Source organism: Oncorhynchus nerka, linkage group LG15 (assembly GCF_034236695.1).
Source record: "Oncorhynchus nerka isolate Pitt River linkage group LG15, Oner_Uvic_2.0, whole genome shotgun sequence".
NCBI lineage: Eukaryota > Metazoa > Chordata > Actinopteri > Salmoniformes > Salmonidae > Oncorhynchus > Oncorhynchus nerka.
In genome coordinates this window covers 44,492,222-44,517,445 of record NC_088410.1, presented here as the reverse complement: position 1 = coordinate 44,517,445, position 25,224 = coordinate 44,492,222, and the positions used below count along the sequence as shown (strand labels likewise).

The following is a 25,224-nucleotide window of genomic DNA, read 5'->3' as shown; positions in this document are numbered from 1 at the left end:
GGCAATACTAAAGTGCCTATAAGAACATCCAATAGTCAAAGGTTAATGAAATACAAATGGTATAGAGAGAAATAGTCCTATAATAACTACAACCTAAAACTTCTTACCTGGGAATATTGAAGACTCATGTTAAAAGGAACCACCAGCTTTCATATGTTCTCGTGTTCTGAGCAACGAACTTAAACGTTAGCTTTCTTACATGGCACATATTGCACTTTTACTTTCTTCTCCAACACTTTGTTTTTGCATTATTTAAACCAAATTGAACATGTTTGATTATTTATTTGAGGCTAAATTGATTTTATTGATGTATTATATTAAGTTAAAATAAGTGTTCATTCAGTATTGTTGTAATTGTCATTATTACAAATAAATCAAAAAGAATCGGCCGATTAATCGGTAGCGGGTTTTTTGTGGATCCTCCAATAATCGGTATCAGTATCGCCTTTGAAAAATAATAATCGGTCGACCTCTAGTCACTAGTACTATTACTACTAATACTGCTAGTGTGCCATTTCAGATACAGCCCTTGAAAATCCTTACCTATGATGTCATCCTCAGTGTTGAGCTCTTTGTCGGGTAATGGGATCCGAGCTAAGGCAGATAGTTTAGCTATGAAGGCCTCTTCTGCCTCCTGATGGAGCAAACACAGAAATACAATATACAAAATTAATACAAATGTATTTTTTATTTCATAAAATATTTATTAAAACAATCTTTAATATATAAATCATGAACAACAGGCATTATCCATGAATTTACTTATATTAGCTGAACAAACTATGTAGTGATATTTACACATAAGACTGAAGAAATGTTTGCCAACTCTCCCACGGATTCATGGAAGTTAAAACTAAACTATTTTCTGCTTTCACATCATCATGATAATTTTATTTTACTAGGCAAGCCAGCTAAGAACAAATTCTTATTTTCAACGACAGCTTATGAACAGTGGGTTAACTGCCTGTTCAGGGGCAGAACGACAGGTTTGTACCTTGTCAGCTCAGGGATTTGAACTTGCAACCTTCCGGTTACTAGTCCAACACTAAACACTAGGCTACCCTGCCCTGATGAACCATTGTGAATTAGCATTTACAAGCTGGCTGTTACCTGTAACTGTCCTTTGATTCGCTCCATGGTTTGTTCCTGGGCTAACTTCCTTCTCCTCAGAGTTTCACATGCGACCTCCTGCTCCAAGTCATACTGTTCCAACATCCTCTTCTTCTGCAGTTCAACCCTATTAGCATGGTGGGTAGTGTACAATGAAAAAGAGTGAGCTCTTCTCTGTATAATACCGTTACAATATTAGACATGGGTTCATATAGTATTTGTTTTCTTTCATACTTCAGCTGCACTTGATTGAGCCTGCCTGGCTCAAAAGAACCAATGAAATAGTCAGAAAAGTACAAAACCCATCCATCTGACACTCCAGGCAGGCTCAATCAAACGCTCAATTTGAACCCAGGTTTGTACATACATAATTTGCTTTAGACAACTTTATGCCGTGTTCATTAGTTGCCATGCCAAGTCATAGGAGAGAACGACAGGGAATCAAATGTATAGTATAAATAACCGTCAATTAGTTAGTAGAGAAAGTAAACAGTACCTCTGATGAAACTCGGTGGACATGGGCTTCCTCCCCCAGTTGGCCAGCTCCTTTAGCATGTCCTTGTTCATCTGAGAGCTGCTCTCTCGTCGTTCACACTCCTCTGGGGAGGGGACAGACACAACACCACAGTGATAGTTATATTACTAACTTTGGCCCCCAATTCAATCAATTGAAGATTTATGTGAAGGTTTGAGATAGCGCACAGCTCCCTGCAAAAAAACAATACACCAATCAATTGCAACATTGCACATAAACAGCCCACGATTCTGCCAGTAGAACCGAAAGACTTTCTAGTGTAGTTTTTCAGTGAACAGATTGTAAGGTACCTCACACATTCATAGTATCTGTAGTTTTACTATAGAATTAGCACTAATGGACCAAAATCACCACCTGTTCATCTCACCTCTGGCCTTGTTAGGGTGTTGCTGCTGAAGGCCCTTGGTGATGTCCTGGATCTGCGAGTAGTAGCTGGTGACCAGAGCACTGAGGGAATCCCGGGTCACGTACACACTCTCTGACGCTACCTCCGTCAACTGGCTCTACCATCCCCAAATAAATAACAATTAGAATAGATAGAAAATAGATCAAAAAGGAGGGGGGCTATTTAAAAATAATACATAGGCCTAGGTGAGTGGATGCTGGTGAGGGGAGGATGGCTCATAATAGTGGCTGGAATAGAGTCAATGGAATGGTATCAAACGTGGTTTTCATGTGGTTGACACCATTCCATTGACTCCGTTCCAGACTTTACTATGAGCCGTCCTCCCCTCAGCCGCCTCCACTGTCATAGATCCACTATAATTTATACTTGGTTTTTGTCATTATCTAAAATTATCACATTAGCCCTAGTTTGCCCATGTCTGTCTTAGGGGGAAAGGCCTAGAGGTTGTTTATGAATGAGGCCAGTCGCTCCATTACCTTCCTGCCGTGGTCAGGCTGGGGCCTAGTGGGAGGGGCCTGGTCCATCTGCTGCCAGAGGCTCTGGCTGAGGGCGTGGCCCACTAGCTGCTGGGCGTTGGCCTGCAGGAGCTCCGCTCCCGTCTCTAGCTCTGACAGGAACTCCTGCTGGAAGCTGTGGCCAATCAGCAGTGTCTCCGGGCCCAGGTGCCTCTCGGCAACACTGGCACTGGATTCCTGTGGGCAGTCCAAGACACAGAGGGAGGTGATTGACAGACCACAGTGACAAGGTGACATATTGATAGTCTAAAAAAAGAGCCGTAGATGGAGCAAGAAGGACAGGTAGGGGTCTCTATATACTATATTCCTTTTAAAGTAGTTTCTCTTCATTTCTAGGGGGAATCACAAGTGTGCACTTTTTTGGTTCTAGCTCTGCACAAACACTTGATTCAACTAATCAAGGGTTTGGTGATTAGTTGATCAGTTGAATCAGGCATGTTTCTACTGGGCCGTAACAAATGTCAAAACAAGCCTCATTTTCTCACTTTGTAGATTGTATAATAACATGTAATGTAATGTTAGTGAATGTGTGACTGAACCTGCTGCTGGGCTTTGGGGAGCGTTGGTCTGACTGTGGTCTGGGTGTGGTCCTCTAGAGCCAGCAGGGCCCTGAAGTCACTCTGAGACAGCACCTTGAGCTTGGACAACCTCATCTCCTTCAAGACCCTCAGACAGAAGTGTCTGGCCACAAAGTGCCTCTGCACCGCCACCAGCAGGAGGTGCTGTTTCTTCTCAATCAACATCCCCACATGGCTGGGATAGAATAGGGATTGGTCGTTGGTTGAGTCAAATGTGTTAGTTCTGGGCTGGAACAAAAGCCTGCACATCCTATTTTTACAGTATCAGGCATGATAAGCACTGTGCCACTTTAAACCATGCTTTTGCTTGTCAGATGTGCTAGAGTGTATAAAATGTTTACGATTGAAAATCAAATAGATTTCAGATCATATATGAAATACTGTATTTTTTAAATGTATTTCCATCTGCCAGAGGTCCCCCTGCTTCACCTGTTAAGCATGTAGCTCTGTCTGACCACCATGCCTCTAAGGATCTTCAGCTGCTGTTCACCTAGGTGTCTGAGGCAGGCCAGCACCAGGGCCGCTTCCACACACCATACCTAGAGCAGGACAAACATACAGAAATACAGTATTAAAAATGGGCGTAGTCATTAGCAAAACATTTCAAAACTGAAAGCAAAAACAATCGGTTGTAACTGGACCAGATCTAGTAGTACTACCTCCACATTTCCTAAAGTTTTCTTCCATTTAGTGCCTAACGAATATGACCCAGGAGTGTAACCTGGTGCTTATCCAGAAGAGTGCAACATTACAGAAGGTCCAGATAAAGATGCATTGAGTAGAACAGATATGATGTCTGTCATGTAGAATAGGGAATCGAGTCAGCTCTATTCATTACATTTTTGGGTCCGGCAGCATGTATACAGTATAGAGGTCGACCAATTAATCGGAATGGCCGATAAACTAGGGCCGATATCAAGTTTTCATAACATTTGGAAATCGGTATTTTTGGATACCGATTTGGCTGATTTGTAAACATTTTTTATTGATTATTATTTCTTTTTTTACACCTTTATTTAATCTTTATTTAACTAGGCAAGTCAGTTAAGAACAACTTTTCAATGATGGCCTAGGAACAGTGGGTTAACTGCCTTGTTCAGGGGCAGAACGACATATTTTTACCTTGTCAGCTCGGGGATTCAATCTTGCAGCCTTACAGTTAACTAGTCCAACACTCTAACCACCTGCCTCTCATTGCACTCCACGAGGAGCCTGCCTGTTACGCGAATGCAGTAAGCCAAAGTAAGTTGCTAGCTAGCATTAAATTTATCTTGTAAAAAACAATCAATCAATCAATCATAATCACTAGTTAACTACACATGGTTGATGATATTCCTAGTTTATCTAGCGTGTCCTGCGTTGCATATAATCGATGCGGTGCGTATTCGCAAAAAAGGACTGTCGTTGCTCCAAAATGTACCTAACCATAAACATCAATGCCTTTCTTAAAATCAATACACAGAAGTATATATTTTTAAACCTGCATATTTAGCTAAAAGAAATCCAGGTTAGCAGGCAATATTAACCAGGTGAAATTGTGTCACTTGGCTTTGGTTCATTGCATGCAGTTAGGGTATATGCAACAGTTTGGGCCGCCTAATTTGCCAGAATGTTACGTAATTATGACATAACATTGAAGGTTGTGCAATGTAACAGGAATATTTAGACTTATGGATGCCACCCGTTAGATAAAATACGGAACGGTTCCGTATTTCACTGAAAGAATAAATGTCTTGCTTTCGAGATGATCATTTTCGGATTCGACCATATTAATGACCTAAGGCTCGTATTTCTGTGTGTTATTATGTTATAATTAAGTATATGATTTGATAGAGCAGTCTGACTGAGCGATGGTAGGCACCAGCAGGCTCGTAAGCATTCATTCAAACAGCACTTTCGTGCGTTTTCCCAGCAGCTCTTTGCTGTGCTTCAAGCATTGCGCTGTTTATGATTTCAAGCCCATCAACACCTGAGATTAGGCTGGTGTAACCGATGTGAAATGGCTAGCTAGTTAGCGGGGTGTGCGCTAATAGTGTTTCAAACGTCACTCGATCTGAGACTTGGAGTAGTTATTCCCCTTGCTCTGCATGGGTAACGCTGCTTCGAGGGTGGCTATTGTCGATGTGTTCCTGGTTCGAACCCAGGTAGGGGCGAGGAGAGGGACGGAAGCTATACTGTTACACTGGCAATACTAAAGTGCCTATAAGCACATACAATAGTCAAAGGTATATGAAATACATTACATTTACATTTACATTTAAGTCATTTAGCAGACGCTCTTATCCAGAGCGACTTACAAATTGGTGCTTTCACCTTATGACATCCAGTGGAACAGCCACTTTACAATAGTGCATCTAGGTCTTTTAAGGGGGGAGGGGAGAAGGATTACTTTATCCTATCCTAGGTATTCCTTAAAGAGGTGGGGTTTCAGGTGTCTCCGGAAGGTGGTGATTGACTCCGCTGCAGGGAGTTTGTTCCACCATTGGGGGCCAGAGCAGCGAACAGTTTTGACTGGGCTGAGCGGGAACTGTACTTCCTCAGTGGTAGCAGGCCAGAGGTGGATGAACGCAGTGCCCTTGTTTGGGTGTAGGGCCTGATCAGAGCCTGGAGGTAGTGAGGTGCCGTTCCCTCACAGCTCCGTGAAAGGCAAGCACCATGGTCTTTAGCGGATGCGAGCTTCAACTGGAAGCCAGTGGAGAGAGCGGAGGAGCGGGGTGACGTGAGAGAACTTGGGAAGGTTGAACACCAGACGGGCTGCGGCGTTCTGGATGAGTTGTAGGGGTTTAATGGCACAGGCAGGAGCCCAGCCAACAGCGATGCAGTAATCCAGACGGGAGATGACAAGTGCCTGGATTAGGACCTGCGCCGCTTCCTGTGTGAGGCAGGGTCGTACTCTGCGGATGTTGTAGAGCATGAACCTACAGGAACGGGCCACCGCCTTGATGTTATTTTAATCCAGGATCACGCCAAGGTTCTTAGCGCTCTGGGACGAGGACACAATGGAGTTGTCAACCGTGATGGCGAGATCATGGAACGGGCAGTCCTTCCCCGGGAGGAAGAGCAGCTCCGTCTTGCCGAGGTTCAGCTTGAGGTGATGATCCGTCATCCACACTGATATGTCTGCCAGACATGCAGAGATGCGATTCGCCACCTGGTCGTCAGAAGGGGGAAAGGAGAAGATTAATTGTGTGTCGTCTGCATAGCAATGATAGGAGAGACCATGTGAGGTTATGACAGAGCCAAGTGACTTGGTGTATAGCGAGAATAGGAGAGGGCCTAGAACAGAGCCCTGGGGGACACCAGTGGTGAGAGCACGTGGTGAGGAGACGGATTCTCGCCACGCCACCTGGTAGGAGCGACCTGTCAGGTAGGACGCAATCCAAGCGTGGGCCGCGCCGGAGATGCCCAACTCGGAGAGGGTGGAGAGGAGGATCTGATGGTTCACAGTATCGAAGGCAGCCGATAGGTCTAGAAGGATGAGAGCAGAGGAGAGAGAGTTAGCTTTTGCGGAGCGCCTCCGTGATACAGAGAAGAGCAGTCTCAGTTGAATGACTAGTCTTGAAACCTGACTGATTTGGATCAAGAAGGTCATTCTGAGAGAGATAGCGGGAGAGCTGGCCAAGGACGGCACGTTCAAGAGTTTTGGAGAGAAAGAAAGAAGGGATACTGGTCTGTAGTTGTTGACATCGGAGGGATCGAGTGTAGGTTTTTTCAGAAGGGGTGCAATCTTGAAGACGGGAGGGACGAGCCAGCGGTCAGGGATGAGTTGATGAGCGAGGTGAGGTTCACCGGAGATGGTCTGGAGAAGAGAGGAGGGGATAGGGTAACCAAGACGTGAGATGTCATCTGGTCAGAGCACAGGGTAGGGCAGTGTGAGCAGAACCAGCGGTGTCGTTTGACTTAGCAAACGAGGATCGGATGTCGTCGACCTTCTTTTCAAAATGGTTGAGAAGTCATCTGCAGAGAGGGGAGGAGGGGGAGGGGGAGGAGGATTCAAGAGGGAGGAGAAGGTGGCAAAGAGCTTCCTAGGGTTAGAGGCAGATGCTTGGAATTTAGAGTGGTAGAAAGTGGCTTTAGCAGCAGACAGAGGAGGAAAATTGAAAGGATGCCAGGTCTGCAGGGAGGCGAGTTTTCCTCCATTTCCGCTCGGCTGCCCGGAGCCCTGTTCTGTGAGCTCGCAATGAGTCGTCGAGCCACGGAGCGGGAGGGGAGGACCGAGCCGGCCTGGAGGATAGGGACATAGAGAGTCAAAGGATGCAGAGAGGGAGGAGAGGAGGGTTGAGGAGGCAGAATCAGGAGATAGGTTGGAGAAGGTTTGAGCAGAGGGAAGAGATGATAGGATTAGCGGGGAGAGAGAGCTGGGACGGCGCGTTCCGAGTAGGGGCAGTGTGGGAAGTGTTGGATGAGAGCGAGAGGGAAAAGGATACAAGGTAGTGGTCGGAGACTTGGAGGGGAGTTGCAATGAGGTTAGTGGAGGAACAGCATCTAGTAAAGATGAGGTCAGCGTATTGCCTGCCTTGTGAGTAGGGGGGAAGGTGAGAGGGTGAGGTCAAAAGAGGAGAGGAGTGGAAAGAAGGAGGCAGAGAGGAATGAGTCAAAGGTAGACGGGGAGGTTAAAGTCGCCCAGAACTGTGAGAGGTGATCAGGAAAGGAGCTTATCAAGGCATCAAGCTCATTGATGAACTCTCCGAGGGAACCTGGAGGCGATAAATGATAAGGATGTTAAGCTTGAAAGGGCTGGTAACTGTGACAGCATGGAAACCTAAATGACCACTTGGGAGAGATTCTTACGGTGTTGTCTGTGGTGATCCATGTTTCCGTCAGAGCCAAGAATCGAGGGACTTGCTGAGATGAACTCTGCCTTGTTGGCCGCAGATCGGCAGTTCCAGAGGCTACCGAGACCTGGAACTCCACGTGGGTCGTGCGCGCTGGGACCACCAGATTAGGGTGGCTTCTGGAGCGTTTGTATGGTCTGTGCAAGAGAGAACAGGGAGACAGACACATAGTTGAAATGCTAATGCAGAGGAGATTGAATACGTCTCGAATGTTATATGGCAAGAATCTAATTGACTAAAATGATAAAAATGATTTACTGCTGGGGTCTTGACACTACCCTAAACACTTTGTTTCTACAATTTTATGAATTAGCTTAAAACCAGCAGTGTTGGTTACGTTTATGAGGAGAACGACAATAGCTGGCTAACTAACCTAGAAAAATCGCTCTAGACTACACAATTATCTTTGAAACAAAGACGGCTATGTAGCTAGCTATGTAGCTAGCTACGATTACCGTTGGGACTGTAATGAAATGAAGTGAAAAAGTGATACTACCTGTGGAGCGACGCGGAATGCGACCGGGATGCGAAAGTTCTATTCAGTAGACGTTGGCTGGCTGTTGGCTAGCTAAGTGTCTCCTACGTTAAGGGACGACAAAATAGCTGGCTAGCTAACCTCGGTGAATTAAGATAATCACTCTAAGACTACACACTCTAAACTACATACGAAGACAGCAAAGACAACTATGTAGCTATCTAATACTACACTAATCAAGTCGTTCGGTTGAGTGTGATAGTTACTTAGCCGGTGAACGTATGCTAGCTGCTAGGCAGATAGGAGGGCGACGAAATACAATAATAACGCAATTATCACTCTAAGACTCCACACTCTAAGCTACACAATTATCTTGGAAACGAAGACAGCAAAGACAACTATGTAGCTAGCTATGTAGCTAGCTAACACTACACTAATCAAGACGTTCAGTTGAGTGTGATAGTAAATACAAATGGTATAGAGAGAAATAGTCCTATAATTCCCATAATAACTACAACCTAAAACTTCTTACCTGGGAATATTGGAGACTCATGTTAAAAGGAACCACCAGCTTTCATATGTTCTCATGTTCTGAGCAAGGAACTTAAATGTTAGCTTTCTTATATGGCACATATTGCACTTTTACTTTCTTCTCCAACACTTTGTTTTTGAATTATTTAAACCAAATTGAACATGTTTCATTATTTATTTGAGGCTAAATTGATTTTATTGATGTATTATATTAAGTTAAAATAAGTGTTCATTCAGTATTGTTGTAATTGTCATTATTAGAAATAAATAAATAAAAATCGGCCGATTAATCGGTACCAGGTTTTTTTTTTGGGGTCCTCCAATAATCGGTATCGGCGTTGAAAAATCATAATCGGTCAACCTCTAATGCAGTACCTGTCCATCTCGCTCCAATTGAGCCTGTACACCCTCCAGTTGCCGTTTGGTATTGGACTCTGCCTGCTGCAGCAGTGCAACCAGGTCACCATCTAGATCCAGCCATAGCCTCTGGCCTTGGTTTGTGGACAACTGGGGCTGAGCAGGGAGAGCAGATAGGAAGATGTCTTTGGCCAGCTCTCCCAGCTTCTTGGACCAGGTGGCATGATGCCTCTGGAGACACAAAAGCATGGGTTATTTTCTATTAGAAAATAAGTTGAATTAGCACTGCACAGATTTTGGTGAAATGCCATAATTACGACCTACCCTCCAAAGATCACACACTGCCTCTGCCACTCTCCCATCCTGCTGCAGCTCCAAGTCACTGCTCTGCTTCCTCTGCTTCAGAAGCAGCTCCTGATACACCTGGAGAAGAGAATTGAACTGCTAAACCGGAGCATACAGTTATAAGGAGCAATTAACAATGTAATGTAATGGGACTGGAAAACCATAATACACAGAGTTTGTACTTATCCAAATTCGATTTTATAGTGAAGTGAGTGAATAGAGAAGTAGTTTAGCAGTACCGCTACTACTACTATTGTTATGGCACTGGACACACGACAGGGAACGAATGAGCCTACTAAAAGAGAGATACTGACCTTCACAAATTCCTGTAGGTCGCTGTGCGTCTGTGCAGAATCCAGTACACGGCTTCTCTCCTTTGCGTGAGTCCTCAGGAGTTTATTTTTCTTGGAGTCTATCTTCTTGCACTTTTCATAGACAATCTCATTGGTCTTTATCCTGCATTCTGTATAAAAAAATGTAATTACATGTACATTTACATTTAAGTCATTTAGCAGATAGTTTTGATTTATTGACATCATTATATGTAAATTACAATGTTACTACACTAAGTTGCTGATTTGGCACAGAATTTGACCAGTTTTCTTTTAACACAATTCACTTAATTCTTCTGTGTGTCATTCCGCATTTATCATTTAGAGTTGAGTATTAAACTACATTACTACAAAATGTACTTATATCAAAATTAAAGGTCGACCGATTAATCGGAATGGCAGATTAATTAGGGCTGATTTCAAGTTTTCATAACAATTGGAAATCTGTATTTTTGGACACCGATTTTGACTATTTTATTTTTTACACCTTTATTTAATCTTTATTTTACTAGGCAAGTCAGTTAAGAACACATTCTTATTTTAATGACGGCCTAGGAACGGTGGGTTAACTGCCTCGTTCAGGGGCAGAACGACAGATTTTCACCTTGTCAGCTCGGGGGATCCAATCTTGCAACCTTACAGTTAACTAGTCCAACGCAATAACGACCATTGCACTCCACAAGGAGACTGACTGCCTGTTACACGAATGCAGTAAGCCAAGGTAAGTTGCTAGCTAGCATTAAACTTATCTTATAAAAAACTATCAATCAATCATAATCACTAGTTAACTACACGTGGTTGATGATATTACTAGATATTATCTAGCGTGTCCTGCTTTGCGTATAATCTGACTGAGGCTGGTGTAACCGATGTGAAATGGCCTACTAGTTAGCGCGAGCTAGTAGCGTTTCAAACGTCACTCGCTCTGAGCCTTGGAGTGGTTGTTTCCCTTGCTCTGCATGGGTAACGCTGCTTCGAGGGTGGCTGTTGTCGTTGTGTTCCTGGTTCGAGCCGAGAGAGGAGCGAGGAGAGGGACAGAAGCTATACTGTTACACTGGCAATACTAAAGTGCCTATAAGAACATCCAATAGTCAAAGGTTAATGAAATACAAATGGTATAGAGGGAAATAGTCCTATAATTCCTATAATAACTACAACCTAAAACTTCTTACCTGGGAATATTGAAGACTCATGTTAAAAGGAACCACCAGCTTTCATATGTTCTCATGTTCTGAGCAAGGAACTTAAACGTTAGCTTTCTTACATAGCACATATTGCACTTTTACTTTCTTCTCCAACACTTTGTTTTTGCATTATTTAAACCAAATTGAACATGTTTCATTATTTATTTGAGGCTAAATTGATTTTATTGATGTATTATATTAAGTTCAAATAAGTGTTCATTCAGTATTGTTGTAATTGTCATTATTACAAATACAATTTTTTTTTTTAAATCATCCGATTAATCGGTATCGGCTTTTTTGGTCCTCCGATAATCGGTATCGGCGTTGAAAAATCATAGTTGGTCGACCTCTAATCAAAATGGTATAACTATACAATTATATTTTATTGTCACCACAGTGTGGTTCGCATTGGTTATAACAGTGCACTCAATGAATAATCAATATTCATTTTCTTGATTTACTCTTTTTGGTAATGGAGAAAGGGCACTGAACATTTTAAGAAGCCAGTTAATTTAAGATGAGGAACTAGGCCACATAATACTGAAACATTACCACCATATTCCTCAGGGGGGAAGTTCAGCAGGGTACTAGATAATTACACAACTTCCCAGTGGGCACAACTGGTTACAAAGACGTCATTATGACGTCATGTGCCAAATTGTGCCCTCTGGGTACTCATTTCACATGAAATAGAATGTTAATCTAGGTTCGTAAATTCACCCTGGCAATCTACTACGGTATCAGAGCACTCTGGTTTGAGAGTGCCAGAGCGGGGAATAATTCATGAATTTATGAAAGACCTAGCACCAGTGGCCTGTGTCAGTAAACATTGGGTAAAAAAATCAATGTAATTGTTGCCAGTACAGTGGTTAACCCAGTAGATAACATGAAAACAGTATGACCAGCTCTGCAAGTAAAATGGTCAGAGTGAGGTGTTCTCTCATTTGTGTCTGAAAGTAGCTAGAAAGTAGCTAGAAAGCAACATTAGCCAGTTAGCTTGACTGTCGTGGTAAGGTCAAAACGCATTGATCAACCCTTCTCTTGAATGATCTTCATTTAAGAATGTCCCAGAGCGCACTCTGAGACACCGGGGGCAATTTAAGAACGAACTCCTAATGTCTATGATTTGACCTGATACTGAATTCAGAGAGGTCACTTTTGAACACAAACCAGATTCTTCGTTTCAGCGGTTGGCTATTTGCATGCGGCAGCAATAATGTGTGTCAGGCCAATGACGTGGTCTCTGACACAAAATGTTAGAGGCTCTAGTATTTGCCGCAGAGACAACATTTTGCTATTTTAAAGCAAACTTCCTGCAATTCTACACATTATGCCATGGGGCTGAGAGGTAATGTGCTGAGGGTAGGTAGCAACACATCTGCCACGCTGATCCTCAACACTGGAGCCCCTCAGGGGTGGGTGGTGCTCAGTCCCCTCCTGTACTCCCTGTTCACCCACGACTGCATGGCCAGGCACGACTCCAACACCATCATTAAGTTTGCAGACGACACAACAGTGGTAGGCCTGATCACCGACAACGACGAGACAGCCTAGACTAAGGAGATGATTGTGGACTACAGGAAAAGGAGGACTGAGCACGCCCCATTTTTATCGACAGGGCTGCTGTGGAGCAGGTTGAGAGCTTCAAGTTCCTTGGTGTTCACATCACCAACAAACTGGATTGGTCCAACACACCAAGACAGTCAAAGACTATTTCCCCTCAGGAAACTAAAAAGATTTGGCATGGGTCCTCAGATCCTCAAAAGGTTCTACAGCTGCATCACTGCCTGCTCAGCCTCCGACCACAAGGCACTACAGAGGGTAGTGCGTACGGCCCAGTACATCAGCAGCTGCCTGCCATCCAGGACCTCTACACCAGGTGGTGTCAGAGGAAGGCCCTAAAAATTGTCAAAGACCCCAGCCACAGACTGTTCTCTCTACTACCGCATGGCAAGCGGTACCGGAGTGCCAAGTCTAGGACAAAAAGGCTTCTCAACAGTTTTTACCTCCAAGCCACTCCTGAACAGGTAATCAAATGGCTACCCGGAATATTTGCATTGTGTGTCGCCCCCAACCCCTATTTTATGCTGCTGCTACTCTGTTTATCACGTATGCATAGTCACTTTAACTATACATTCATGTACATACTAGCTCAATTGGTCGGACCAACCAGTGCCCCCGCACATTGGCTAACCGGGCTATCAGCATTGTGTCCCACCACCCGCCAACCCCTCTTTTACGCTGCTGCTAATCTCTGTTTATCATATATGCATAGCCACTTTAACCATATCTACATGTACATACTACCTCAATCAGCCCGACTAACCGGTGCCTGTATATAGCCTTGCTACTGTTATAGCCTCGCTGCTGTATATAGCCTCGCTACTGTTTTTTCACTGTCTTTTTTACTGTTGTTTTTATTTCTTTACTTACCTATTGTTCACCTAATACCTTTTTTGCACTGTTGGTTAGAGCCTGTAAGTAAGCATTTCACTGTTAGCTCTACACCTGTTGTATTCGGTGCACGTGACAAATAAACTTTGATTTTATTTGATTTTTACAATGGCTTATGTCGTGTTCTTATGCTATTTGGGTGACTCAAACATTATAACAAAATCAATGGGGGCCCCATTCCATGACATATTTGGAATTTTAGATTCTCTCTGACTGTCTAGTTTTTATTTTGGTCGTTGTTAGTTCTCAAAGATGATCTTATTTAAAAAATATATAACTCCGTTATCTTTCCTACATACTTTATATCTGGTTTTAGTAATTTAACCTGTTTGGGATAGGGGGCAGCACTTTCACTTTTGGATGAAAAGCGTGCCCAGAGTAAACTGCCTGCTACTCAGTCCCAGTTGCTAGTATATGCATATTATTAGTATATTTGGATAGAAAATACTCTGAAGTTTCTAAAACTGTTTTAATGATGTCTGTGAGTATAACAGAACTCATATGGCAGGCGAAAACCTGAGAAAAATCCAACCAGGAAGTGGGAAATCTGAGGTGGGTCAAATTGCACTTCCTAAGGCTTCCACTAGATGTCAACAGTCTTTAGAAACTTGTTTGATGCTTCTACTGTAAAGGAGGGGCTCATAAGGGCTCTTTGAGTCAGTGGTCTGGCAGAGTGCCACAAGCTTGTGACGCTCGTTCACGTGAGAGGTAGCTCGCATTCCATTGCTTTTCTACAGACAAAGGAATTCTCCGGTTGGAACATTATTGAATATTTATGTTAAAAACATAAAGATTGATTCTATACATCGTTTGACATGTTTCTACGGACTGTAACAGAAATTTTGGACTTTTCGTCTGGACCTAGTGCTCACGCCTCATGAAGATGGATTACTGGGCTGAACGCGCTAACAACAAGGAGGAATTTGGACAAATTATTAACTTTATCGAACAAATAAAACATTTATTGTGGAACTGGGATTCCTGGGAGTGCATTCTGATGAAGATCATCAAAGGTAAGTGAATATTTATAATGCTATTTCTGACTAATGTTGACTCCACAACATGGCGGATATTTCTTTGGCTGGTTTGGTCTCTGAACGCCGTACTCAGATTATTGCATGGTGTGCTTTTTCCGTAAAGTTTTTTTTAAATCTGACACAGCGGTTGCATTAAGGAGAAGTTTATCTTTAATTCTGTGAATAACACTTGTATCTTTTTATCAAGGTTTATTATGAGTATTTCTGGAAATTGATGTGGCTCTCTGCAAAATCACTGGATGTTTGGGAAGCAAAACATTACTGAACGTAACGCGCCAATGTAAACCAAGATTTTTTTATATAAATATGCACTTTATCGAACAAAACATACATGTATTGTGTAACATGATGTCCTACAAGTGTCATCTGATGAAGATCATCAAAGTTTAGTGATTAATTTTATCTTTATTTCTGCTTTTTGTGACTCCTCTCTTTGGCTGGAAAAATGGCTGTGTGTTTTTGCAACTTGGCTCTGACTTGGCTGTAAAGCCTTTTTGAAATCGGACACTATGGGTAGATTAACAAGAAGTTTATCTTTCATTTGGTGTATTGCACTTGTTAATGTGTGAAAGTTACATATTTCAAAAAAATATTTTTGAATTTCGCTGCCTTTTCAGCGGAATGTTGTCGAGGGGTGCCGCTAGCGAAACCCATAGCCGTAAGAATGAAGTGTATACTGAAAAGGTTTCACCATCCCAAAAAGTAATTAACTTTTTTTTATTGAGTGGCGGCAACGATTTATGAATATAGGGGAACACTACTTATAGATGATCTAAGAATGTAGGTGGTGTGTGTGTGTGTGCGTATGTGCATGTGTGTGTGTGTGCATGCGTCTGTGTATGTCCATGCTCGTGCATGCATGCATGTTTGTCTGCAACATGACTCACCTTCGCTGCAGTGCTGCAGCCCCTCGGTCAGGGCAGTCTGCAGCTCACCCAGGGTCTTCTCCATGGTGGCGAATGTCAGGTGGCCATCACTGGTCAGCTGCTCCAGGCCTCGGGCCACCAGGTCCTGTCTGAGGGACACCTCCTGCTGGAGCAGGGCTGGCTTGGCCTGCAGCACACCCCTCAGCTCCTCCCACCACAGCAGCTTCTCCTGGGTCCTCTGGGAGAGAGCCAGGGGAAAGAGAGAGATGGATGCAGGCCCTCATCAATAAATAGACCCTATCGGCCATGAAGATTAGATAGGTGTAAGAAGTATGACAATAATTCCTTCCTATAATTTTTTTATGTGTTACATTTTTATGTCTTTTCTATGTTGTAAGTAAAAAAATTACAAAAATTATAGGAAGGAATTATTGTCATACTTCTTACACCTATCTAATCTTCACGTGTAATGCATCCATGTAGAACAGCGGCCATGCATGGAACCTCATTAAAGGTACAAAGGTTTGGGTGCAAATGGAGAAGTTATGAAAAAGCCTTACTTGTATGTAAAAAATAACTTCTTTGTCCTGTATCCTTAAATGTTTCTTGTTCTTATATCTCACCTTCATGTCTGCTGCCTGAGTCTCAGTTAGCTGGTTTTCGACCAATAGGAGACATTGGATAAGGGTGTGGATGACATCCTGGGCCTCATCTCTGGGGAGAACACTGGACCTGCCCAGGAGGCTTTGGCAGAAGGCCTCCACCTGCTTGCTAAAGCCCTTGGTCTGTGGAGATAGACATACTTCAAGTTTGTCCACAAACATCCAAGTTTTTAAAGAAAACGTTTCCCCATAAACATCTAAGATTTTTTTCCATCAAACTGGCAATTGCATTGTCGGGGAAATCATGTTACTTTGCTAGAGCAGACAATATGGTTCAATGTTGGCGGTTCAATTTGTATAATGTGAATTACACACTATGTGGTTCAAAGGTTTGGTCGTGCTTTTTGATCTAGTCGACTTGGTTACCATTTGAAGCGCGTACCATTTGAAGCGCGTGCTCCAGTAGATCTTTCTGAGTTCTTTCAATCTCCTCCAGGGTACAAGGATCTGAACTTAGATCTTTGTTTCTCTCACATGAAAACAGGCTGGCTGACAGTTCTTTCTTTAATAAACCCAGTTCCTACAAAGAGATGAGAAAATCAATAAAGATCAGAATCCTTACTTGAGAATTTAAAAGCAGGTTTGTGGGAAATCATGATACGCATGCACATCTCATGCTAGGATTTGGATTAAGATTGTACCTTTTCTTGCAGGAGAAGAACACTGGTGAAAAAAGCTGAATCCTTTTTATCCTTGGGAAAACGACTGCTGAGTATAATTCTGATAATTTGGAGAAAGAGCTACAACAAGGAAATGGGAGAGGTAAGGGAGATATCTTCTTGAGATTTGGACCCACCAATATGTTACACAACATTTAAGCAAACTAGTACGGTTGTCATATTATCAATGGAAATGTTCTTAAAAACAAACATACAGTATATAAAGTCTTGATATTGCAATATGAGGAGATAATAGGCCATATAAGTGCATTCATAATGCATTAATTGGCTCATGGAATGTGCTACCCAATTGTTTGCTACTGTGTGGTGAAAGAAAGAGGTCACCCACCACACATTTCTCGTCCAGGACCTGTGAACAGTGTATCTGCACGTCCTGCAGAGCCAGACAATACAGGCTGATCCTGCCCTCAAAACTACAGTGGTAACAGAATTACATTAGAAACACAGCTTGCATCTACAGTACAGAACAGTAAAGGGAGACTCAGCAATATGACATCCTCATACACAGACAAATAATAGTAGTGTTCCATGGTGAAGCAAGCACTTTAATGAACTGAAATATCTGTTCCTCATCATCTCACCCTGTTTGAGAGAGCGTGTGGGGGTAGAGGGCCACCCTGGTGAAGCTCTCGTTCTGCAGACTCTTGGGGACCAGTGAGGAGGAGATGAACTGGCTGCTGTCGTCGTTGTCCTGGTCCTGGCTCAGTGAATCCCCGCTACAGCCCGACGAGGACTCTCCATTGGGGAGGACAGGCAGCTTGGAGTGCTCGTGCAGTGAGGGGTTGGAGGCTCCATCCGCTAAGGGCTGACGTTGGGATGTGACGTTAAAGGGCCAGTTCACCTCAAAGTCAACGTTTGCCAGATGTTTCAGCAGAATATGTAGTGGCCATTTTTTTTTTACCACACTCCTGGATGCTCCTCACCTCCGTTTCATCAACAAAACAAACACAATAACAAAGTCTTTGGTGCCAGTGGCACTGTTACGCCTAATGCAGATTAGATCTTTAAAGGGGTAGTTCAGCCATAGACTGCTTTTATTAAAGGGTACAGAACAAATATCTAAATATGTTTTTGTGCTGAACTATCAGAATAAAGGCAAAGTTACATTGCAATTAGTGTTCCAATTTGGATAGATTTGGTTACATGTGGTATGAAGGCTGTAATATAAACAGATAGATGATCTTACTCTGTATTTCTGGTTGATGGGGTACACCACCTTTGCCCGTGATGCAAAAGCAGCCACATCACTGTTCACGGGTGGCTGCTTCTTTTCCTGGTAAAGGAATAAACAAAAGTGAATTGTTAGGGAAAATGTTAATGAAGTCAGGTGAATGTTAATGAAAGCCAAATCAGCTTTTCTTTACACATACTGTACACTCTTAGAAAAAAAGTTGCTATCTAGAACCTAAAAGAGTTCTTTGGCTGTCCCCCATGGGATAACCCTTTTTGGTTCCAGGTAGAACCGTTTTCCCAGAGGGTTCTACATGGAACCCAAAATAGTTCGAACTGGAACCAAAAGGGGTTATACTTGGGAACAGCTGAAGAGTGTACCTACCTTGCAATATATCTATCACACTAAGGCACTTTTATGGTGCTCAAATATTCTATATCTATAACTAAAATACAATATATTTACTTTTTCATTGGTAGTGGCACTTTGGACACCCTTCTTGCTGTTGCTGACACAGTCACTGTGGTTGTTCTCCCTATCCTGGTCGTCTCCCTCAAACAGTCTTCTGGCATCATAGCCCTGGTGGAAAGGAATGGAAGACAGTATCATTTTGAATTGGGTTTATTCAAAAGGACTATACACCTCAGTTATTAAACAGTTATAAATCGTGTTAATGGTATCCTGACGCTTGCCAAATAGTGAGCTGATGACTGCAGAGTTATTGATTATTGCTGTTATTATTGCCAATGAGGTCATGCAGGTGGCTAAGCTATTTGCCTATCCAAACAACGAGTTATAACACTAACTAATACAAGCCTATAATAAACACCTTTACAAACTTACTTGTCGAGTTAGAAGCATAGGCTTCAGGCAAAAGACATACAGAACGGCTGCAGCTATGATTCCTGAAAAAAACCCACATACAGTGGCCACTGTCAATAATCCTGTAAATATGTGCAGCGATTCTGCAAAGTGAACCAAGACATCATTTGAGCAATCGGGATGCCTAATCGTTTCGTGGTCGTTCATTTTGGATAATTCCCGGGTGCAAAGGAAGAAAATAGGCGACAAATGCGCATTTCTTCTACGCCTGAAAGAAAGAATCAGGACAACAACTCAAACTGGTCATGGACAAAGACCGTAAACCATTAAGCTACCGAAAACAACCGTAAAAGTTACTTAAAAAATAAAACGTGTGGTGGAAAAGTAATAACTTGAGGTATGACACCGTAACTAACAAAACACTTTTTTTGTAGCGGTCAGATTCGATGTTTCACAGACGGACTATTCAACCAATCATTGAACAGATTGGATGTAACGCAAGGCATTTAGGGGTGGAGCTTGTCCTTTTCTTCATAGTTTTGGGAAAGTCTTCGAGGAAGTTTGGATGACCCATTTCCATGACCTATATTTTCACAGTCGACAAAAATCTGTTTCGCCCGTTATTCTTGTTTGTTTCTTTTGCATGACATGTTTTTAAGACATATTGTAACACAATTTCGTGTTATCAGAGAACAATGACAATGTTTCCTTTGTCTAATAGAGTAACAAGAGGATGCAAAATGTAACGGATTTCGGGAAAGTAGTGAAAGTTTTAGAACAAACGAATGCTTCAGGTACATTTCCTCGTGGAAGTAGTCACTGTATGCACTATTTTCTTCTGTTTTCAACAAGAGTATAGGCCTGTATTTTGGAGACGTCTACAGCACCGCCCTTTTCATTCGTATGGGTTCAATAATGTAAGCCATCATGAGAATCCATGCCATTCCGCTATCATGGGGGACAGCAACCATGTACATCCCGCATTCTGTTACATCTCTGTACTATCATGGGGAACTCGACAGAACTCATTTGGAAATGGTCGACCTAGAGTGAGTCCAATTCCCTTATTTCTGTGCCTGTCCTATTTCAAGGGCTGTACATCTATATCTGTATGTCTGCTATGCAGTTGTTGGAACAGGTTTTGTTTTTCACTATGTTTCCCATTCAACAGGACTCTCTTAGACCATTTCAGCATGACCCTGGTGGAAAATCAGCAGAGCTGAGCTCGAAGAAGATGGATGGTTTGTTATTTTATGTGTTCTGCAACATTTATTATCATCCCTAGGGTAACGATAAGGGTATACTGTCAAAAGAGACTTGGCCTTCTCAACTGAAAGTAGCCTATGACAGTAATTCCACCAGTTAACTGTTAAATCTTCTCAAACCCACTGTGTCATTTGGTATTTTTTGTATCTTATTAGCTGTTGCAAAAGCAGCAGCTACTCTTCCTGGGGTCCACACAAAACATAAAACATGACATAATATAGAACATTAATAGACAAGAACAGCTCCAGGACATAACTACATACGGAACTATGTGTACTGTTACTGTACACTATTGTATGTTAACTAATGTTACTTCACAGGACAACCAGGGCCATGTGGGCCCATGGCTTTCTGTGCTGAAGAGGGTCCTCTTCGTTCTGTGGCCCCAGCCGGCCCCGGGGGCCAGTCCCTCTACACCTCCTTAAGCCACCTGGCCAACATCATGCAGCATAAGGCCCGGAGCCGCAGGAGCAGTCTCACCAGATACATCACTGGTCACACTCTGCCTCAGGTAAGTACACAAACAGAGACATAGTCCAGGGGTTGTGGTCAAAAGCCATAATGGAACATAAAGGGACAAGTTTCCATCCATGCTTTTCTGAAACAGAAAAACTTGTTGTGTTTACTTTGTACTTTCTTTCAGATTCAAAGTGCTGCACAGCCATCAGCATTTGGACTCACATTTCAGAAATGTGCCCAGGTAAGTAATGTAGACTCTGTAGAGGATGGTCTTGCTTTGCTCGTTACTGTTCGGCTAGGCTCGGGATATAGAAGTGTATGTACAAAGTGCCCTCATATACCATGTGTTCTCTACGATCCTTTGGGACACAGGTGGAGGCAGGTACCGAGTTCCCCCATCTGACGTTCTTCCTGCTCATCAACAACACTGGGCCTCCAGGGGACAGCAACCTTTCCCAGCTGGCCATCAGGGACTCCGTCTCTGGGATAGCAGCCCTGCAGAGTGGGGGGAGGGTGGTGGAGAAAGGCTTCCAGACCTTCACCATCGACTCACTGCCAGGTACACAAGAGTCATGAGAAATCGGTTTCATCAGTCTGTCAATCAGTCAGATCACCAGGGTTGTGTTCAGTATGCACAAAATGAGAAAATAGCCTACATTTGAAACGGGGAGATACTACCTGAACTTGTGTAATAATAAGCACTGATTTTCAGTTTGTTTTGCTACAGTGTACCTCACTGAACATGACCCAGGCTCCATGCTACAGAAGGCTGTGCCACCTGAACCTATCCAATTGGAGTTATGAACATTGTTAAAATGATTGTATTAGCTTTTTACTCCATATTTCCGACCGTAGTTAATATCATTGTTGTTTTGGTTGTGTTTCTGCAGCAGGATCTCAGTACGTTGTGACGTACACTGCCCTCATCAAGGGTCACAAGAGTGAAATTCTGGACCTGCCTGCCTTCCTTACCTTCTCCAATGCTTCACTGGTACTGCAATCACCTCATGACATAATATAGAACATTAATAGACACTTTGTCCCTTTTTCTCTTTTGCTCTGATTATATTGCCAAAGCAGCAACACTTTACATTGCTGTACATAGGTCCTATTCCAGGGTAATTTATACTGTTATTCTCGCTCTACAGAATGACGTCAATATGTTTGGTCCAATGGTGGCTAATTTGACTCTGAGGCTTAACTCCACGAACAAGGTAACCTTGAAGCCTTCGTTTCTTACTTCTTCGTTTATCAATGTGATGTCGGTTGATAGTCGTGCTCAACGTAATGCTTGGTTTACAATGCTAAACCTTACATACAACCTTACTTACGTACATTTCATCATAGTAATCAGATTACAGCATTGTCCGTGCCCCTGATAGTAATTTCTTTCTCTTTATCAAATATTGATGAATATGACCTACTCTCTCAATACACTTTCAGATTTACCCCAATCACTATGTCCATTTTGCTGGGTTTATTGGTGGATTCTTTCTGTCCTTGTTGCTGCTTTCCCTGGGATTTCTGGCCATGAACCTAATATGTGCCCGAGCAAGGAAAAACTCCCTAGAGCGAAGGGTAAGACGTTGTTACTGTAACCTCACCTCTATTAGCTTACCTGAGTTCCAGATCTGGTTGTGATGTCCTGCCAACTCCATTGCTGTGTGACAATGACAGCAATGAAGTTGGCAAGACAGCACAAACAGGTCTGTATACTTGTTAGCCACCCAGCCGTGGCAAAAAGAAAAACAACGACACCGATACAAAGTCAACAAGTTGACTCTCTTATTGTATTTTATTTTTGAACTATTGTTTGAAAGATATTTCTCCCATTTGTTCGTTGACTATGATTGTTTTTATTCTATTTGAAAGCAATCCACAGTAAAGGGATGGTTACTGTTTCTCTTTGTATGTCTGTCATTCCTAAAGAAAAAGCGAGGCGCTTCAGACCCTGAGTATGCGGTATGCAACATGAGTGAGACGGCCAAAGAAGAGGCAGCATTCGAGGACAAGATGGTGGACATCATGGTGCTGGAAGACCCTCAGAACATGTATCAAGCTCTGGAGAAGTGAGTATGGAAATGCCAAAGGATATAAGGCTTTATTACTTGTCGTTATGGTTTATGATGTCTTATGCTCTATGAGTAGGAACTGTGTTTCAAAGATGCTACCGAGTTACAGTTCATATAATGAAATCAGTCAATTGAACTAAATCAATCAAATTTATTTATAAAGCCCTTCTTACATCAGCTGATGTCACAAAGTGCTGGACAGAAACCCAGCCTAAACCCCCAAACAGCAAGCAATGCAGGTGTAGAAGCATGGTGGCTAGGAAAAACTCCCTAGAAAGACCAGAACCTAGGAAGAAACCTAGAGAGGAACCAGGCTATGAGGGGTGGCCAGTCATCTTCTGGCTGTGCCGGGTGGAGATTATAACAGAACGTGGCCAAGATGTTCAAATGTTCACAGGTGACCGTGTCAGCGTGCACTGCGCCCGGCCCACCACAGGAGTCGCTAGAGCGAGATGGGACAAGGACATCCCTGACAGCCAAACCCTCCCCTAACCCGGAAGACCCTTGACCAATTGTGCACTGCCCCATGGGTCTCCCGGTTGCGACAGAGCCTGGACTCAAACCCAGAATCTCTAGTGGCACAGCTAGCAATGCCGTGTCTTAGACCACTGTGCCACTCGGGAGGCACCGTAGTGTATATCTGCCCATACCATAACTCCACATCAGCAAACCACTTGCCCACGCAACGCCATACATGCTCTCTGCCATCTGCACTGTACAGTTGAAACCAGGATTCATCCATGAAGACCACACATCTCCAGTGTGTCAGTGGCCATCGAAGGAGAGTGTTTGCCAACTGACGTTGATTACAACGCCGAGCACACAGATCAAATCAAATCAAATTGATTTATATAGCCCTTCGTACATCAGCTGATATCTCAAAGTGCTGTACAGAAACCCAGCCTAAAACCCCAAACAGCAAGCAATGCAGGCGTAGAAGCACGGTGGCTAGGAAAAACTCCCTAGAAAGGCCAAAACCTAGGAAGAAACATAGAGAGGAACCAGGCTATGTGGGGTGGCCAGTCCTCTTCTGGCTGTGCCGGGTGGAGATTATAACAGAACATGGCCAAGATGTTCAAATGTTCATAAATGACCAGCATGGTCGAATAATAATAAGGCAGAACAGTTGAAACTGGAGCAGCAGCACGGTCAGGTGGACTGGGGACAGCAAGGAGTCATCATGTCAGGTAGTCCTGGGGCATGGTCCTAGGGCTCAGGTCCTCCGAGAGAGGGAAAGAAAGAGAGAATTAGAGAGAGCATATGTGGGGTGGCCAGTCCTCTTCTGGCTGTGCCGGGTGGAGATTATAACAGAACATAGCCAAGATGTTCAAAAATGACCAGCATGGTCGAATAATAATAAAGCAGAACAGTTGAAACTGGAGCAGCAGCACGGCCAGGTGGACTGGGGACAGCAAGGAGTCATCATGTCAGGTAGTCCTGGGGCATGGTCCTAGGGCTCAGGTCCTCCGAGAGAGAGAAAGAAGGAGAGAATTAGAGAACGCACACTTAGATTCCCACAGGACACCGAATAGGACAGGAGAAGTACTCCAGATATAACAAACTGACCCTAGCCCCCGACACATAAACTACTGCAGCATAAATACTGGAGGCTGAGACAGGAGGCATGAGAGAGCCCCAGTAAGCCAGTGACTCAGCCCCTGTAATAGGGTTAGAGGCAGATAATCCCAGTGGAAAGAGGGGAACCGGCCAGGCAGAGACAGCAAGGGCGGTTCATGCTCCAGAGCCTTTCCGTTCACCTTTCCACTCCTGGGCCAGACTACACTCAATCATATGACCCACTGAAGAGATGAGTCTTCAGTAAAGACTTAAAGGTTGAGACCGAGTTTGCGTCTCTGACATGGGTAGGCAGACCGTTCCATAAAAATGGAGCTCTATAGGAGAAAGCCCTGCCTCCAGCTGTTTGCTTAGAAATTCTAGGGACAATTAGGAGGCCTGCGTCTTGTGACCATAGCGTACGTGTAGGTATGTACGGCAGGACCAAATCAAAGAGATGGGTAGGAGCAAGCCCATGTAATGCTTTGTAGGTTAGCAGTAAAACCTTGAAATCAGCCCTTGCTTTGACAGGAAGCCAGTGTAGAGAGGCTAGCACTGGAGTAATATGATCAAATTTTGGGGTTCTAGTCAGGATTCTAGCAGCCGTATTTAGCACTAACTGAAGTTTATTTGGTGCTTTATCCGGGCAGCCGGAAAGTAGAGCATTGCAGTAGTCTAACCTAGAAGTGACAAAAGCATGGATTAATTTTTCTGCATCATTTTTGGACATAAAGTTTCTGATTTTTGCAATGTTACGTAGATGGAAAAAAGCTGTCGTTGAAATGGTCTTGATATGTTCTTCAAAAGAGAGATCAGGGTCCAGAGTAACGCCGAGGTCCTTCACAGTTTTATTTGAGACGACTGTACAACCATTAAGATTAATTGTCAGATTCAACAGAAGATCTCTTTGTTTCTTGGGACCTAGAACAAGCATCTCTGTTTTGTCCGAGTTTAAAAGTAGAAAGTTTGCAGCCATCC

General features: G+C 43.3%; 2 protein-coding genes across 3 annotated transcripts in view; one reads left to right on the top strand and one right to left on the bottom strand.

Annotated features, from left to right (window-relative positions):
- LOC115142769 (evC complex member EVC) overlaps window positions 1–19,366 on the bottom strand; it is a 23,760-nt gene extending 4,394 nt beyond the window's left edge. Inside the window, exons 1-19 of the mRNA XM_029682486.2 lie at window positions 18,917–19,366; window positions 18,539–18,652; window positions 18,089–18,175; window positions 17,484–17,707; window positions 17,231–17,315; window positions 16,864–16,962; window positions 16,605–16,742; window positions 16,184–16,345; window positions 15,582–15,798; window positions 10,002–10,150; window positions 9,667–9,765; window positions 9,361–9,573; window positions 3,574–3,683; window positions 3,106–3,319; window positions 2,528–2,743; window positions 2,013–2,148; window positions 1,607–1,709; window positions 1,111–1,237; window positions 544–634 (exon numbers count right to left, since the gene is read on the bottom strand). Coding sequence (XP_029538346.1) covers window positions 544–634; window positions 1,111–1,237; window positions 1,607–1,709; window positions 2,013–2,148; window positions 2,528–2,743; window positions 3,106–3,319; window positions 3,574–3,683; window positions 9,361–9,573; window positions 9,667–9,765; window positions 10,002–10,150; window positions 15,582–15,798; window positions 16,184–16,345; window positions 16,605–16,742; window positions 16,864–16,962; window positions 17,231–17,315; window positions 17,484–17,707; window positions 18,089–18,175; window positions 18,539–18,652; window positions 18,917–19,102 — 2,770 coding nt within the window. The 5' untranslated portion in view covers window positions 19,103–19,366. The remainder of the gene's footprint in view (window positions 1–543; window positions 635–1,110; window positions 1,238–1,606; window positions 1,710–2,012; window positions 2,149–2,527; window positions 2,744–3,105; window positions 3,320–3,573; window positions 3,684–9,360; window positions 9,574–9,666; window positions 9,766–10,001; window positions 10,151–15,581; window positions 15,799–16,183; window positions 16,346–16,604; window positions 16,743–16,863; window positions 16,963–17,230; window positions 17,316–17,483; window positions 17,708–18,088; window positions 18,176–18,538; window positions 18,653–18,916) is intronic.
- Window positions 19,252–25,224, top strand: part of LOC115142768 (limbin) — a 27,652-nt gene continuing 21,679 nt past the window's right edge. For both annotated transcript variants that reach the window (XM_029682484.2, XM_029682483.2), the window contains exons 1-9: window positions 19,252–19,944; window positions 20,067–20,136; window positions 20,482–20,672; window positions 20,805–20,861; window positions 20,993–21,179; window positions 21,511–21,611; window positions 21,769–21,834; window positions 22,064–22,198; window positions 22,550–22,689. In XM_029682484.2, the coding sequence (XP_029538344.1) occupies window positions 19,681–19,944; window positions 20,067–20,136; window positions 20,482–20,672; window positions 20,805–20,861; window positions 20,993–21,179; window positions 21,511–21,611; window positions 21,769–21,834; window positions 22,064–22,198; window positions 22,550–22,689 (1,211 nt within the window). In that variant the 5' untranslated portion in view covers window positions 19,252–19,680. The remainder of the gene's footprint in view (window positions 19,945–20,066; window positions 20,137–20,481; window positions 20,673–20,804; window positions 20,862–20,992; window positions 21,180–21,510; window positions 21,612–21,768; window positions 21,835–22,063; window positions 22,199–22,549; window positions 22,690–25,224) is intronic.